General features: G+C 69.5%; 4 protein-coding genes across 4 annotated transcripts in view; 1 reads left to right on the forward strand and 3 right to left on the reverse strand.

The window, feature by feature from the left end:
* LOC137372964 (caldesmon-like) overlaps positions 1 to 5,299 on the reverse strand; it is a gene marked incomplete at its 5' end in the record, with an annotated part of 85,183 nt that extends 79,884 nt beyond the window's left edge. The window contains 4 exons of the mRNA XM_068037535.1: positions 1,096 to 1,212; positions 2,187 to 2,492; positions 3,642 to 3,934; positions 5,098 to 5,299. Coding sequence (XP_067893636.1) covers positions 1,096 to 1,212; positions 2,187 to 2,492; positions 3,642 to 3,934; positions 5,098 to 5,299 — 918 coding nt within the window. The remainder of the gene's footprint in view (positions 1 to 1,095; positions 1,213 to 2,186; positions 2,493 to 3,641; positions 3,935 to 5,097) is intronic.
* Positions 1 to 13,179, forward strand: part of faf1 (Fas (TNFRSF6) associated factor 1) — a 552,776-nt gene that overhangs the window by 249,941 nt on the left and 289,656 nt on the right. The window lies entirely within an intron of this gene.
* LOC137372970 (trichohyalin-like) lies at positions 6,419 to 8,081 on the reverse strand (the record flags this gene model as incomplete). Its single annotated transcript, XM_068037548.1, has 5 exons — positions 6,419 to 6,472; positions 6,537 to 6,818; positions 7,089 to 7,762; positions 7,821 to 7,953; positions 7,995 to 8,081. Coding segments are annotated over 5 exons (1,230 nt in total), but the record flags the coding sequence as incomplete, so codon positions are not given.
* Positions 9,929 to 12,973, reverse strand: LOC137372523 (trichohyalin-like; the record flags this gene model as incomplete). The annotated part of the gene is made up of 6 exons (XM_068036414.1): positions 9,929 to 10,093; positions 10,746 to 10,933; positions 11,040 to 11,225; positions 11,905 to 12,484; positions 12,587 to 12,724; positions 12,878 to 12,973. Coding segments are annotated over 6 exons (1,353 nt in total), but the record flags the coding sequence as incomplete, so codon positions are not given.

Raw genomic sequence — 13,179 nt, forward strand, 5'->3', positions numbered from 1 at the left:
TCCTCCTCGGCCCGCTCCTCTTCCTCCTCCTCGGCCCGCTCTCTTCCTCCTCCTCCTCGGCCCGCTCCTCTCCTCCTCCTCGGCCGCTCCTCTTCCTCCTCCTCCTCCTCGGCCCGCTCCTCTTCCTCCTCCTCCTCCTCCTCCTCCTCCTCGGCCCGCTCCTCTTCCTCCTCCTCTCCTCTCCTCCTCGGCCCTCTCCTCTTCCTCCTCCTCCTCCTCCTCGGCCCGCTCTCTCCTCTCCTCCTCCTCCTCCTCCTCTCGGCCCGCTCCTCTTCCTCCTCCTCCTCCTCCTCGGCCCGCTCCTCTTCCTCCTCCTCCTCCTCCTCCTCGGCCCGCTCCTCTTCCTCCTCCTCCTCCTCCTCCTCGGCCCGCTCCTCTTCTCCTCCTCCTCCTCCTCCTCGGCCCGCTCCTCTTCCTCCTCCTCCTCCTCCTCCTCGGCCCGCTCCTCTTCCTCCTCCTCCTCCTCCTCCTCGGCCCGCTCCTCTTCCTCCTCCTCTCCTCCTCCTCGGCCCGCTCCTCTTCCTCCTCGGCACGCTCCTCTTCCCGCTCCTCTTCCTCCTCGGCCCGCTCCTCTTCCTCCTCGGCACGCTCCTCTTCCTCCTCGGCCCGCTCCTCTTCCTCCTCGGCACGCTCCTCTTCCCCTCCTCCTCCTCCTCGGCCCTCTCCTCTTCCTCTCCTCTCCTCCTCGGCCCGCTCCTCTTCCTCCTCCTCCTCCTCCTCCTCGGCCCGCTCCTCTTCCTCCTCCTCCTCCTCCTCCTCGGCCCGCTCCTCTTCCTCCTCCTCCTCCTCCTCCTCGGCCGCTCCTCTTCCTCCTCCTCCTCCTCTCCTCGGCCCGCTCCTCTTCCTCCTCCTCCTCCTCCTCCTCGGCACGCTCCTCTTCCTCCTCGGCACGCTCCTCTTCCCGCTCCTCCTCCTCGGCCCGCTCCTCTTCCTCCTCTCCTCCTCCTCCTCGGCCCGCTCCTCTTCCTCCTCCTCCTCCTCCTCGGCCCGCTCCTCTTCCTCCTCCTCCTCCTCCTCCTCGGCACGCTCCTCTTCCTCCTCGGCACGCTCCTCTTCCCGCTCCTCCTCCTCGGCCCGCTCCTCTTCCTCCTCCTCCTCCTCCTCCTCGGCCCGCTCCTCTTCCTCCTCAGCACGCTCCTCTTCCCGCTCCTCTTCCTCCTCGGCCCGCTCCTCTTCCCGCTCCTCTTCCTCCTCGGCACGCTCCTCTTCCTCCTCCTCCTCCTCCTCGGCCCTCTCCTCTTCCTCTTCCTCCTCCTCCTCCTCCTCCTCGGCCCGCTCCTCTTCCTCCTCCTCCTCCTCCTCCTCGGCCCGCTCCTCTTCCTCCTCCTCCTCCTCTTCCTCCTCCTCGGCCCGCTCCTCTTCCTCCTCCTCCTCCTCCTCCTCGGCCCGCTCCTCTTCCTCCTCCTCCTCCTCCTCCTCCTCCTCGGCCCGCTCCTCTTCCTCCTCCTCGGCCCGCTCCTCTTCTCCTCCTCCTCCTCCTCCTCGGCCCGCTCCTCTTCCTCCTCCTCCTCCTCCTCCTCCTCGGCCCGCTCCTCTTCTCCTCCTCCTCCTCCTCCTCCTCCTCCTCGGCCCGCTCCTCTTCCTCCTCCTCCTCCTCCTCCTCCTCGGCCCGCTCCTCTTCCTCCTCCTCCTCCTCTCCTCCTCGGCCCGCTCCTCTTCCTCCTCCTCCTCCTCCTCCTCCTCGGCCCGCTCCTCTTCCTCTCCTCCTCGGCCCGCTCCTCTTCCTCCTCCTCTCCTCCTCGCCTCCTCTTCCTCCTCCTCCCCTCCTCCTCCTCCCTCCTCCTCCTCCCCTCCTCGGCCCGCTCCTCTTCCTCCTCCTCCTCCTCCTCCTCGGCCCGCTCCTCCTCCTCCTCCTCCTCGCCGCTCCTCTTCCTCCTCCTCCTCCTCCTCCTCCCGGCCCGCTCCTCCTCCTCCTCCTCCTCGGCCCGCTCCTCTTCCTCCTCCTCCTCCTCCTCCTCCTCGGCCCGCTCCTCTTCCTCCTCCTCCTCCTCCTCCTCCTCGGCCCGCTCCTCTTCCTCCTCGGCCCGCTCCTCTTCCTCCTCGGCCCGCTCCTCTTCCCGCTCCTCTTCCTCCTCGGCCCGCTCCTCTTCCTCCTCGGCCCGCTCCTCTTCCCGCTCCTCTTCCTCCTCGGCCCGCTCCTCTTCCCGCTCCTCTTCCTCCTCGGCCCGCTCCTCTTCCTCCTCGGCCCGCTCCTCTTCCCGCTCCTCTTCCTCCTCGGCCCGCTCCTCTTCCTCCTCCTCCTCCTCGGCCCGCTCCTCTTCCTCCTCCTCCTCCTCCTCCTCCTCGGCCCGCTCCTCTTCCTCCTCGGCCCGCTCCTCTGCCTCCTCGGCCCGCTCCTCTTCCCGCTCCTCTTCCTCCTCGGCCCGCTCCTCTTCCTCCTCGGCCCGCTCCTCTTCCTCCTCGGCCCGCTCCTCTTCCTCCTCGGCCCGCTCCTCTTCCTCCTCGGCCCGCTCCTCTTCCCGCTCCTCTTCCTCCTCGGCCCGCTCCTCTTCCTCCTCCTCCTCCTCCTCGGCCCGCTCCTCTTCCTCCTCCTCCTCCTCCTCCTCGGGCCCGCTCCTCTTCCTCCTCGGCCCGCTCCTCTTCCTCTCGGCACGCTCCTCTTCCCGCTCCTCTTCCTCCTCGGCCCGCTCCTCTTCCCGCTCCTCTTCCTCCTCGGCCCGCTCCTCTTCCTCCTCGGCCCGCTCCTCTTCCTCCTCGGCCCGCTCCTCTTCCTCCTCGGCCCGCTCCTCTTCCTCCTCGCCCGCTCCTCTTCCTCCTCGGCCCGCTCCTCTTCCCGCTCCTCTTCCTCCTCGGCACGCTCCTCTTCCTCCTCGGCACTCTCCTCTTCCTCCTCCTCCTCCTCCTCGGCCCGCTCCTCTTCCTCCTCCTCCTCCTCCTCCTCGGCCCGCTCCTCTTCCTCCTCCTCCTCCTCGGCCCGCTCCTCTCCTCCTCCTCCTCCTCCTCCTCGGCCCGCTCCTCCTCCTCCTCGGCCCTCTCCTCTTCCTCCTCCTCCTCCTCCTCGGCCCGCTCCTCTTCCTCCTCCTCCTCCTCCTCGGCCCGCTCCTCTTCCTCCTCCTCCTCCTCCTCGGCCCGCTCCTCTTCCTCCTCCTCCTCCTCCTCCTCGGCCCGCTCCTCTTCCTCCTCCTCCTCCTCCTCGGCCCGCTCCTCTTCCTCCTCCTCCTCCTCCTCGGCCCGCTCCTCTTCCTCCTCCTCCTCCTCCTCCTCGGCCCGCTCCTCTTCCTCCTCCTCCTCCTCCTCCTCGGCCCGCTCCTCTTCCTCCTCCTCCTCCTCCTCCTCGGCCCGCTCCTCTTCCTCCTCGGCACGCTCCTCTTCCCGCTCCTCTTCCTCCTCGGCCCGCTCCTCTTCCCGCTCCTCTTCCTCCTCGGCCCGCTCCTCTTCCTCCTCGGCACGCTCCTCTTCCCGCTCCTCTTCCTCCTCGGCCCGCTCCTCTTCCCGCTCCTCTTCCTCCTCGGCCCGCTCCTCTTCCTCCTCCTCCTCCTCCTCGGCCCTCTCCTCTTCCTCCTCCTCCTCCTTCTCGGCCCGCTCCTCTTCCTCCTCCTCCTCCTCCTCCTCGGCCCGCTCCTCTTCCTCCTCCTCCTCCTCCTCCTCGGCCCGCTCCTCTTCCTCCTCCTCCTCCTCCTCCTCGGCCCGCTCCTCTTCCTCTCCTCCTCCTCCTCCTCGGCCCGCTCCTCTTCCTCCTCCTCCTCTTCCTCCTCGGCCCGCTCCTCTTCCTCCTCCTCCTCCTCCTCCTCGGCACGCTCCTCTTCCTCCTCGGCCCGCTCCTCTTCCTCCTCCTCCTCCTCCTCCTCGGCACGCTCCTCTTCCTCCTCGGCACGCTCCTCTTCCTCCTCCTCTTCCTCCTCGGCCCGCTCCTCCTCCTCCTCCTCGGCCCGCTCCTCTTCCTCCTCCTCCTCCTCCTCCTCGGCCCGCTCCTCTTCCTCCTTGGCACGCTCCTCTTCCCGCTCCTCTTCCTCCTCGGCCCGCTCCTCTTCCCGCTCCTCTTCCTCCTCGGCACGCTCCTCTTCCTCCTCCTCCTCCTCCTCGGCCCTCTCCTCTTCCTGCTCCTCCTCCTCCTCGGCCCGCTCCTCTTCCTCCTCCTCCTCCTCCTCCTCGGCCCGCTCCTCTTCCTCCTCCTCCTCCTCCTCCTCGGCCCGCTCCTCTTCCTCCTCCTCCTCCTCGGCCCGCTCCTCTTCCTCCTCCTCCTCCTCCTCCTCGGCCCGCTCCTCTTCCTCCTCCTCCTCCTCCTCCTCGGCCCGCTCCTCTTCCTCCTCCTCCTCCTCTTCCTCGGCCCGCTCCTCTTCCTCCTCCTCCTCCTCCTCCTCGGCCCGCTCCTCTTCCTCCTCCTCCTCCTCCTCCTCGGCCCGCTCCTCTTCCTCCTCCTCCTCCTCCTCCTCGGCCCGCTCCTCTTCCTCCTCCTCCTCCTCCTCCTCGGCCCGCTCCTCTTCCTCCTCCTCCTCCTCCTCCTCGGCCCGCTCCTCTTCCTCCTCTCCTCCTCCTCCTCGGCCCGCTCCTCTTCCTCCTCCTCCTCCTCCTCCTCGGCCCGCTCCTCTTCCTCCTCCTCCTCCTCCTCCTCGGCCCGCTCCTCTTCCTCCTCGGCACGCTCCTCTTCCCGCTCCTCTTCCTCCTCGGCCCGCTCCTCTTCCTCCTCGGCACGCTCCTCTTCCTCCTCCTCCTCCTCCTCGGCCCGCTCCTCTTCCTCCTCCTCCTCCTCCTCCTCCTCCTCCTCCTCCTCGGCCCGCTCCTCTTCCTCCTCCTCCTCCTCCTCCTCGGCCCGCTCCTCTTCCTCCTCTCCTCCTCGGCCCGCTCCTCTTCTCCTCCTCCTCCTCCTCCTCCTCGGCCGCTCTTCTCCTCCTCCTCCTCCTCCTCCTCGGCCCGCTCCTCTTCCTCCTCCTCCTCCTCCTCCTCCTCGGCCCGCTCCTCTTCCTCCTCGGCCCGCTCCTCTTCCTCCTCGGCCCGCTCCTCTTCCCGCTCCTCTTCCTCCTCGGCCCGCTCCTCTTCCTCCTCGCCCGCTCCTCTTCTCCTCCTCCTCCTCCTCGGCCCGCTCCTCTTCCTCCTCCTCCTCCTCCTCCTCGGCCCGCTCCTCTTCCTCCTCGGCCCGCTCCTCTTCCTCCTCGGCACGCTCCTCTTCCCGCTCCTCTTCCTCCTCGGCCCGCTCCTCTTCCCGCTCCTCTTCCTCCTCGGCCCGCTCCTCTTCCTCCTCGGCCCGCTCCTCTTCCTCCTCGGCCCGCTCCTCTTCCTCCTCGGCCCGCTCCTCTTCCTCCTCGGCCCGCTCCTCTTCCCGCTCCTCTTCCTCCTCGGCACGCTCCTCTTCCTCCTCGGCACGCTCCTCTTCCTCCTCCTCCTCCTCCTCGGCCCGCTCCTCTTCCTCCTCCTCCTCCTCCTCCTCGGCCCGCTCCTCTTCCTCCTCCTCCTCCTCCTCGGCCCGCTCCTCTTCCTCCTCCTCCTCCTCCTCCTCGGCCCGCTCCTCCTCCTCCTCGGCCCTCTCCTCTTCCTCCTCCTCCTCCTCCTCGGCCCGCTCCTCTTCCTCCTCCTCCTCCTCCTCGGCCCGCTCCTCTTCCTCCTCCTCCTCCTCCTCCTCGGCCCGCTCCTCTTCCTCCTCCTCCTCCTCCTCGGCCCGCTCCTCTTCCTCCTCCTCCTCCTCCTCCTCGGCCCGCTCCTCTTCCTCCTCCTCCTCCTCCTCCTCGGCCCGCTCCTCTTCCTCCTCCTCCTCCTCTCCTCGGCCCGCTCCTCTTCCTCCTCGGCACGCTCCTCTTCCCGCTCCTCTTCCTCCTCGGCCCGCTCCTCTTCCCGCTCCTCTTTCTCCTCGGCCCGCTCCTCTTCCTCCTCGGCACGCTCCTCTTCCCGCTCCTCTTCCTCCTCGGCCCGCTCCTCTTCCCGCTCCTCTTCCTCCTCGGCCCGCTCCTCTTCCTCCTCCTCTCCTCCTCGGCCCTCTCCTCTTCCTCCTCCTCCTCCTCCTCGGCCCGCTCCTCTTCCTCCTCCTCCTCCTCCCTCGGCCCGCTCCTCTTCCTCCTCCTCCTCCTCCTCCTCGGCCCGCTCCTCTTCCTCCTCCTCCTCCTCCTCGGCCCGCTCCTCTTCCTCCTCCTCCTCTCCTCCTCGGCCCGCTCCTCTTCCTCTCCTCCTCCTCCTCCTCGGCCCGCTCCTCTTCCTCCTCCTCCTCTTCCTCCTCGGCCCGCTCCTCTTCTCCTCCTCCTCCTCCTCGCACGCTCCTCTTCCTCCTCGGCCCGCTCCTCTTCCTCCTCCTCCTCCTCCTCCTCGGCACGCTCCTCTTCCTCCTCGGCACGCTCCTCTTCCTCCTCCTCTTCCTCCTCGGCCCGCTCCTCCTCCTCCTCCTCGGCCCGCTCCTCTCCTCCTCCTCCTCCTCCTCCTCGGCCCGCTCCTCTTCCTCCTTGGCACGCTCCTCTTCCCGCTCCTCTTCCTCCTCGGCCCGCTCCTCTTCCCGCTCCTCTTCCTCCTCGGCACGCTCCTCTTCCTCCTCCTCCTCCTCCTCGGCCCTCTCCTCTTCTGCTCCTCCTCCTCCTCGGCCCGCTCCTCTTCCTCCTCCTCCTCTCCTCCTCGGCCCGCTCCTCTTCCTCCTCCTCCTCCTCCTCCTCGGCCCGCTCCTCTTCCTCCTCCTCCTCCTCCTCCTCGGCCCGCTCCTCTTCCTCCTCCTCCTCCTCCTCCTCGGCCCGCTCCTCTTCCTCCTCCTCCTCCTCCTCCTCGGCCCGCTCCTCTTCCTCCTCCTCGGCCCGCTCCTCTTCCTCCTCCTCCTCCTCCTCCTCGGCCCGCTCCTCTTCCTCCTCCTCCTCCTCCTCGGCCCGCTCCTCTTCCTCCTCCTCCTCCTCCTCCTCGGCCCGCTCCTCTTCCTCCTCTCCTCCTCCTCCTCCTCCTCCTCGGCCCGCTCCTCTTCCTCCTCCTCCTCCTCCTCGGCCCGCTCCTCTTCTCCTCCTCCTCCTCCTCCTCGGCCCGCTCCTCTTCCTCCTCCTCCTCCTCCTCCTCGGCCCGCTCCTCTTCCTCTCCTCCTCCTCCTCCTCGGCCCGCTCCTCTTCCTCCTCCTCCTCCTCCTCCTCGGCCCGCTCCTCTTCCTCCTCCTCCTCCTCCTCGCGCCCGCTCCTCTTCCTCCTCGCACGCTCCTCTTCCCGCTCCTCTTCCTCCTCGGCCCGCTCCTCTTCCTCCTCGGCACGCTCCTCTTCCTCCTCCTCCTCCTCCTCGGCCCGCTCCTCTTCCTCCTCCTCCTCCTCCTCCTCCTCGGCCCGCTCCTCTTCCTCCTCCTCCTCCTCCTCCTCCTCGGCCCGCTCCTCTTCCTCCTCCTCCTCTCGGCCCGCTCCTCTCCTCCTCCTCCTCCTCCTCCTCCTCGCCCGCTCCTCTTCCTCCTCCTCCTCCTCCTCCTCCTCGGCCCGCTCCTCTTCCTCCTCCTCCTCCTCCTCCTCCTCGGCCCGCTCCTCTTCCTCCTCGGCACGCTCCTCTTCCCGCTCCTCTTCCTCCTCGGCCCGCTCCTCTTCCCGCTCCTCTTCCTCCTCGGCCCGCTCCTCTTCCTCCTCGGCACGCTCCTCTTCCTCCTCCTCCTCCTCCTCGGCCCGCTCCTCTTCCCGCTCCTCTTCCTCCTCGGCCCGCTCCTCTTCCTCCTCCTCCTCCTCCTCCTCGGCCCGCTCCTCTTCCTCCTCCTCGGCCCGCTCCTCTTCCTCCTCCTCCTCCTCCTCCTCGGCCCGCTCCTCTTCCTCCTCGGCACGCTCCTCTTCCTCCTCCTCCTCCTCCTCGGCCCTCTCCTCTTCCTCCTCCTCCTCCTCCTCGGCCCGCTCCTCTTCCTCTCCTCCTCCTCCTCGGCCCGCTCCTCTTCCTCCTCCTCCTCCTCCTCCTCGGCCCGCTCCTCTTCCTCTCCTCCTCCTCCTCCTCGGCCCGCTCCTCTTCCTCCTCCTCCTCCTCGGCCCGCTCCTCTTCCTCCTCCTCCTCCTCCTCGGCCCGCTCCTCTTCCTCCTCCTCCTCCTCCTCCTCCTCCTCCTCGGCCCGCTCCTCTTCCTCCTCTCCTCCTCCTCCTCGGCCCGCTCCTCTTCCTCCTCCTCCTCCTCGGCCCGCTCCTCTTCCTCCTCCTCCTCCTCGGCCCGCTCCTCTTCCTCCTCCTCCTCCTCCTCCTCGGCCCGCTCCTCTTCCTCCTCCTCCTCCTCGGCCCGCTCCTCTTCCTCCTCCTCCTCCTCGCCCGCTCCTCCTCGGCCCGCTCCTCTTCCTCCTCCTCCTCCTCCTCCTCGGCCCGCTCCTCTTCCTCCTCCTCCTCCTCCTCGGCCCTCTCCTCTTCCTCCTCCTCCTCGGCCCGCTCCTCTTCCTCCTCCTCGGCCGCTCCTCTTCCTCCTCCTCCTCCTCCTCGGCCCGCTCCTCTTCCTCCTCCTCCTCCTCCTCGGCCCGCTCCTCTTCCTCCTCCTCCTCCTCCTCGGCCCTCTCCTCTTCCTCCTCCTCCTCCTCCTCGGCCCGCTCCTCTTCCTCGCCCGCTCCTCCTCGGCCCGCTCCTCTTCCTCGGCCGCTCCTCCTCGGCCCGCTCCTCTTCCTCCTCCTCCTCCTCCTCGGCCCGCTCCTCTTCCTCCTCCTCCTCCTCCTCGGCCCTCTCCTCTTCCTCCTCCTCCTCCTCTCGGCCCGCTCCTCTTCCTCGGCCCGCTCCTCCTCCTCCTCCTCTTCCTCCTCCTCCTCGGCCCTCTCCTCTTCCTCCTCCTCCTCCTCCTCGGCCCGCTCCTCTTCCTCGGCCCGCTCCTCCTCCTCCTCCTCTTCCTCCTCCTCCTCCTCCTCGGCCCGCTCCTCTTCCTCCTCCTCCTCCTCCTCGGCCCGCTCCTCTTCCTCCTCCTCCTCCTCCTCGGCCCGCTCCTCTTCCTCCTCCTCCTCCTCCTCGGCCCTCTCCTCTTCCTCCTCCTCCTCCTCCTCCTCGGCCCGCTCCTCTTCCTCGCCCGCTCCTCCTCGGCCCGCTCCTCTTCCTCGGCCCGCTCCTCTCGGCCCGCTCCTCTTCCTCCTCCTCCTCCTCGGCCCGCTCCTCTTCCTCCTCCTCCTCCTCCTCGGCCCTCTCCTCTTCCTCCTCCTCCTCCTCCTCGGCCCTCTCCTCTTCCTCCTCCTCCTCCTCCTCGGCCCTCTCCTCTTCCTCCTCCTCCTCGGCCCGCTCTCTTCCTCGGCCCGCCCTCCTCGGCCCGCTCCTCTTCTCGGCCCGCTCCTCCTCCTCCTCCTCCTCTTCCTCCTCCTCCTCTTCCTCCTCCTCCTCCTCCTCGGCCCTCTCCTCTTCCTCCTCCTCCTCCTCCTCGGCCCGCTCCTCTTCCTCGGCCCGCTCCTCCTCCTCCTCCTCTTCCTCCTCCTCCTCCTCCTCGGCCCGCTCCTCTTCCTCCTCCTCTTCCTCCTCGGCCCGCTCCTCTTCTCCTCCTCCTCCTCCTCGGCCCGCTCCTCTTCCTCCTCCTCCTCCTCCTCGGCCTGCTCCTCTTCCTCCTCCTCCTCCTCCTCCTCGGCCCGCTCCTCTTCCTCCTCTCCTCCTCCTCTGCCCGCTCCTCTTCCTCCTCCTCCTCCTCCTCCTCCTCTGCCCGCTCCTCTTCCTCCTCCTCCTCCTCCTCCTCCTCGGCCCGCTCTTCCTCCTCCTCCTCCTCCACCTCCTCCTCGGCCCGCTCCTCTTCCTCCTCCTCCTCCTCCTCCTCCTCGGCCCGCTCCTCTTCCTCCTCCTCCTCCTCCTCCTCCTCGGCCCGCTCCTCTTCCTCCTCCTCCTCCTCCTCCTCGGCCCGCTCCTCTTCCTCCTCCTCCTCCTCCTCGGCCCGCTCCTCTTCCTCCTCCTCCTCCTCCTCCTCCTCGGCCCGCTCCTCTTCCTCCTCCTCCTCCTCCTCCTCCTCGGCCCGCTCCTCTTCCTCCTCCTCCTCCTCCTCCTCCTCGGCCCGCTCCTCTTCCTCCTCCTCCTCCTCCTCCTCGGCCCGCTCCTCTTCCTCCTCCTCCTCCTCCTCTCGGCCCGCTCCTCTTCCTCCTCCTCCTCCTCCTCCTCGGCCCGCTCCTCTTCCTCCTCCTCCTCCTCCTCCTCGGCCCGCTCCTCTTCCTCCTCCTCCTCCTCCTCCTCGGCCCGCTCCTCTTCCTCCTCCTCCTCCTCCTCCTCGGCCCGCTCCTCTTCCTCCTCCTCCTCCTCCTCCTCGGCCCGCTCCTCTTCTCCTCCTCCTCCTCCTCCTCCTCGGCCCGCTCCTCTTCCTCCTCCTCCTCCTCCTCCTCGGCCGCTCCTCTTCCTCCTCCTCCTCCTCCTCCTCGGCCCGCTCCTCTTCCTCCTCCTCCTCCTCCTCCTCGGCCCGCTCCTCTTCCTCCTCCTCCTCCTCCTCGGCCCTCTCCTCTTCCTCCTCCTCCTCCTCCTCGGCCCGCTCCTCCTCCTCCTCCTCCTCCTCCTCGGCCCGCTCCTCTTCCTCGGCCCGCTCCTCCTCCTCCTCCTCCTCCTCCTCCTCGGCCCGCTCCTCCTCCTCCTCCTCCTCCTCGGCCCGCTCCTCTTCCTCCTCCTCCTCCTCCTCGGCCCGCCTCCTCTTCCTCCTCCTCCTCCTCCTCCTCGGCCCGCTCCTCTTCCTCCTCCTCCTCCTCCTCCTCGGCCCGCTCCTCTTCCTCCTCCTCCTCCTCCTCCTCGGCCCGCTCCTCTTCCTCCTCCTCCTCCTCCTCCTCGGCCCGCTCCTCTTCCTCCTCCTCCTCCTCCTCGGCCCTCTCCTCTTCCTCCTCCTCCTCCTCCTCGGCCCGCTCCTCCTCCTCGGCCCGCTCCTCTTCCTCGGCCCGCTCCTCCTCCTCCTCCTCCTCCTCCTCCTCGGCCGCTCCTCGGCCCGCTCCTCTTCCTCCTCCTCCTCCTCCTCGGCCCTCTCCTCTTCCTCCTCCTCCTCCTCCTCGGCCCGCTCCTCCTCCTCCTCGGCCCGCTCCTCCTCCTCGGCCCGCTCCTCTTCCTCGGCCCGCTCCTCCTCCTCCTCCTCCTCCTCCTCCTCGGCCCGCTCCTCGGCCCGCTCCTCTTCCTCCTCTCCTCCTCCTCGGCCCGCTCCTCCTCCTCCTCCTCCTCCTCCTCGGCCCGCTCCTCTTCCTCGGCCCGCTCCTCCTCCTCCTCCTCCTCCTCCTCCTCGGCCCGCTCCTCCTCTCCTCCTCCTCCTCGGCCCGCTCCTCTTCCTCCTCCTCCTCCTCCTCCTCGGCCCGCTCCTCTTCCTCCTCCTCCTCCTCCTCCTCGGCCCGCTCCTCTTCCTCCTCCTCCTCCTCCTCCTCGGCCCGCTCCTCTTCCTCCTCCTCCTCCTCCTCCTCGGCCCGCTCCTCTTCTTCTCCTCCTCCTCCTCGGCCCTCTCTCTTCTCCTCCTCCTCCTCCTCGGCCCGCTCTCCTCCTCGGCCCGCTCCTCTTCCTCGGCCCGCTCTCCTCTCCTCTCCTCCTCCTCCTCGGCCCGCTCCTAGGCCCGCTCCTCTTCCTCCTCCTCCTCCTCCTCGGCCCTCTCCTCTTCCTCCTCCTCTCCTCCTCGGCCCGCTCTCCTCCTCCTCGGCCCGCTCCTCCTCCTCGGCCGCTCCTCCTCCTCGGCCCGCTCCTCTTCCTCGGCCCGCTCCTCCTCCTCCTCCTCCTCCTCCTCCTCGGCCCGCTCCTCGGCCCGCTCCTCCTCCTCCTCCTCCTCCTCGGCCCGCTCCTCTTCCTCCTCCTCCTCCTCCTCGGCCCGCTCCTCTTCCTCCTCCTCCTCCTCCTCGGCCCGCTCCTCTTCCTCCTCCTCCTCCTCTCGGCCCGCTCCTCTTCCTCCTCCTCCTCCTCCTCGGCCCGCTCCTCTTCCTCCTCCTCCTCCTCGGCCCGCTCCTCTCCTCCTCCTCCTCCTCCTCTGCTTCCTCGGCCTCCTCTTCCTCCTCCTCCTCCTCGGCCCGCTCCTCTTCCTCCTCCTCCTCCTCGGCCCGCTCCTCCTCCTCCTCCTCTCCTCCTGCTTCCCCTCGGCCCGCTCCTCCTCCTCCTCCTGCTTCTCCTCGGCCCGCTCCTCTCCTCCTCCTCCTCCTCCTCGGCCCGCTCCTCTTCCTCGGCCCGCTCCTCTTCCTCGGCCCGCTCCTCCTCCTCCTCCTGCTTCTCCTCGGCCCGCTCCTCCTCCTCCTCCTGCTTCTCCTCGGCCCGCTCCTCCTCCTCCTCCTGCTTCTCCTCGGCCCGCTCCTCCTCCTCCTCCTGCTTCTCCTCGGCCCGCTCCTCCTTCTCGGCCTCCTCCTCCTCCTCCTCCTCTGCCCGCTCCTGCTCCTCCTCCTCGGCCCGCTCCTCCTCCTCCTCCTGCTTCTCCTCGGCCCGCTCCTCCTCCTCCTGCTTCTCCTCGGCCCGCTCCTCCTTCTCGACCTCCTCCTCCTCCTCCTCTGCCCGCTCCTGCTCCTCCTCCTCGGCCCGCTCCTCCTCCTCCTCCTGCTTCTCCTCGGCCCGCTCCTCCTCCTCCTCCTGCTTCTCCTCGGCCCGCTCCTCCTCCTCCTCCTGCTTCTCCTCGGCCCGCTCCTCCTCCTCCTCCTGCTTCTCCTCGGCCCGCTCCTCCTCCTCCTCCTGCTTCTCCTCGGCCCGCTCCTCCTCCTCCTCCTCTGCCCGCTCCACCTCCTCCTCCTCTGCCCGCTCCACCTCCTCCTCCTCTGCCCGCTCCACCTCCTCCTCCTCTGCCCGCACCACCTCCTCCTCCTGCTTCTCCTCGGCCCGCTCCTCCTTCTCGGCCTCCTCCTCCTCCTCCTCTGCCCGCTCCTGCTCCTCCTCCTCGGCCCGCTCCTGCTCCTCCTCCTCGGCCCGCTCCTCCTCCTCGGCCCGCTCCTCCTCCTCGGCCCGCTCCTCCTTCTCCTGCTTCTCCTCGGCCCGCTCCTCCTCCTCCTGCTTCTCCTCGGCCCGCTCCTCCTCCTCCTGCTTCTCCTCGGCCCGCTCCTCCTCCTCCTGCTTCTCCTCGGCCCGCTCCTCCTCCTCCTGCTTCTCCTCAGCCCGCTCCTACGTCTCGGCCTCCTCCTCCTCCTCCCGCTCCTGCTCCTCCTCCTCGGCCCGCTCCTCCTCCTCCTCCTGCTTCTCCTCGGCCCGCTCCTCCTCCTCCTCCTGCTTCTCCTCGGCCCGCTCCTCCTCCTCCTCCTGCTTCTCCTCGGCCCGCTCCTCCTCCTCCTCCTGCTTCTCCTCCTCCTCCTGCTTCTCCTCGGCCCGCTCCTCCTCCTCCTCCTGCTTCTCCTCGGCCCGCTCCTCCTCCTCCTCCTGCTTCTCCTCGGCCCGCTCCTCCTCCTCCTCCTGCTTCTCCTCGGACCGCTCCTCCTCCT

This window comes from Heterodontus francisci, chromosome 8, assembly GCF_036365525.1.
Source record: "Heterodontus francisci isolate sHetFra1 chromosome 8, sHetFra1.hap1, whole genome shotgun sequence".
NCBI lineage: Eukaryota > Metazoa > Chordata > Chondrichthyes > Heterodontiformes > Heterodontidae > Heterodontus > Heterodontus francisci.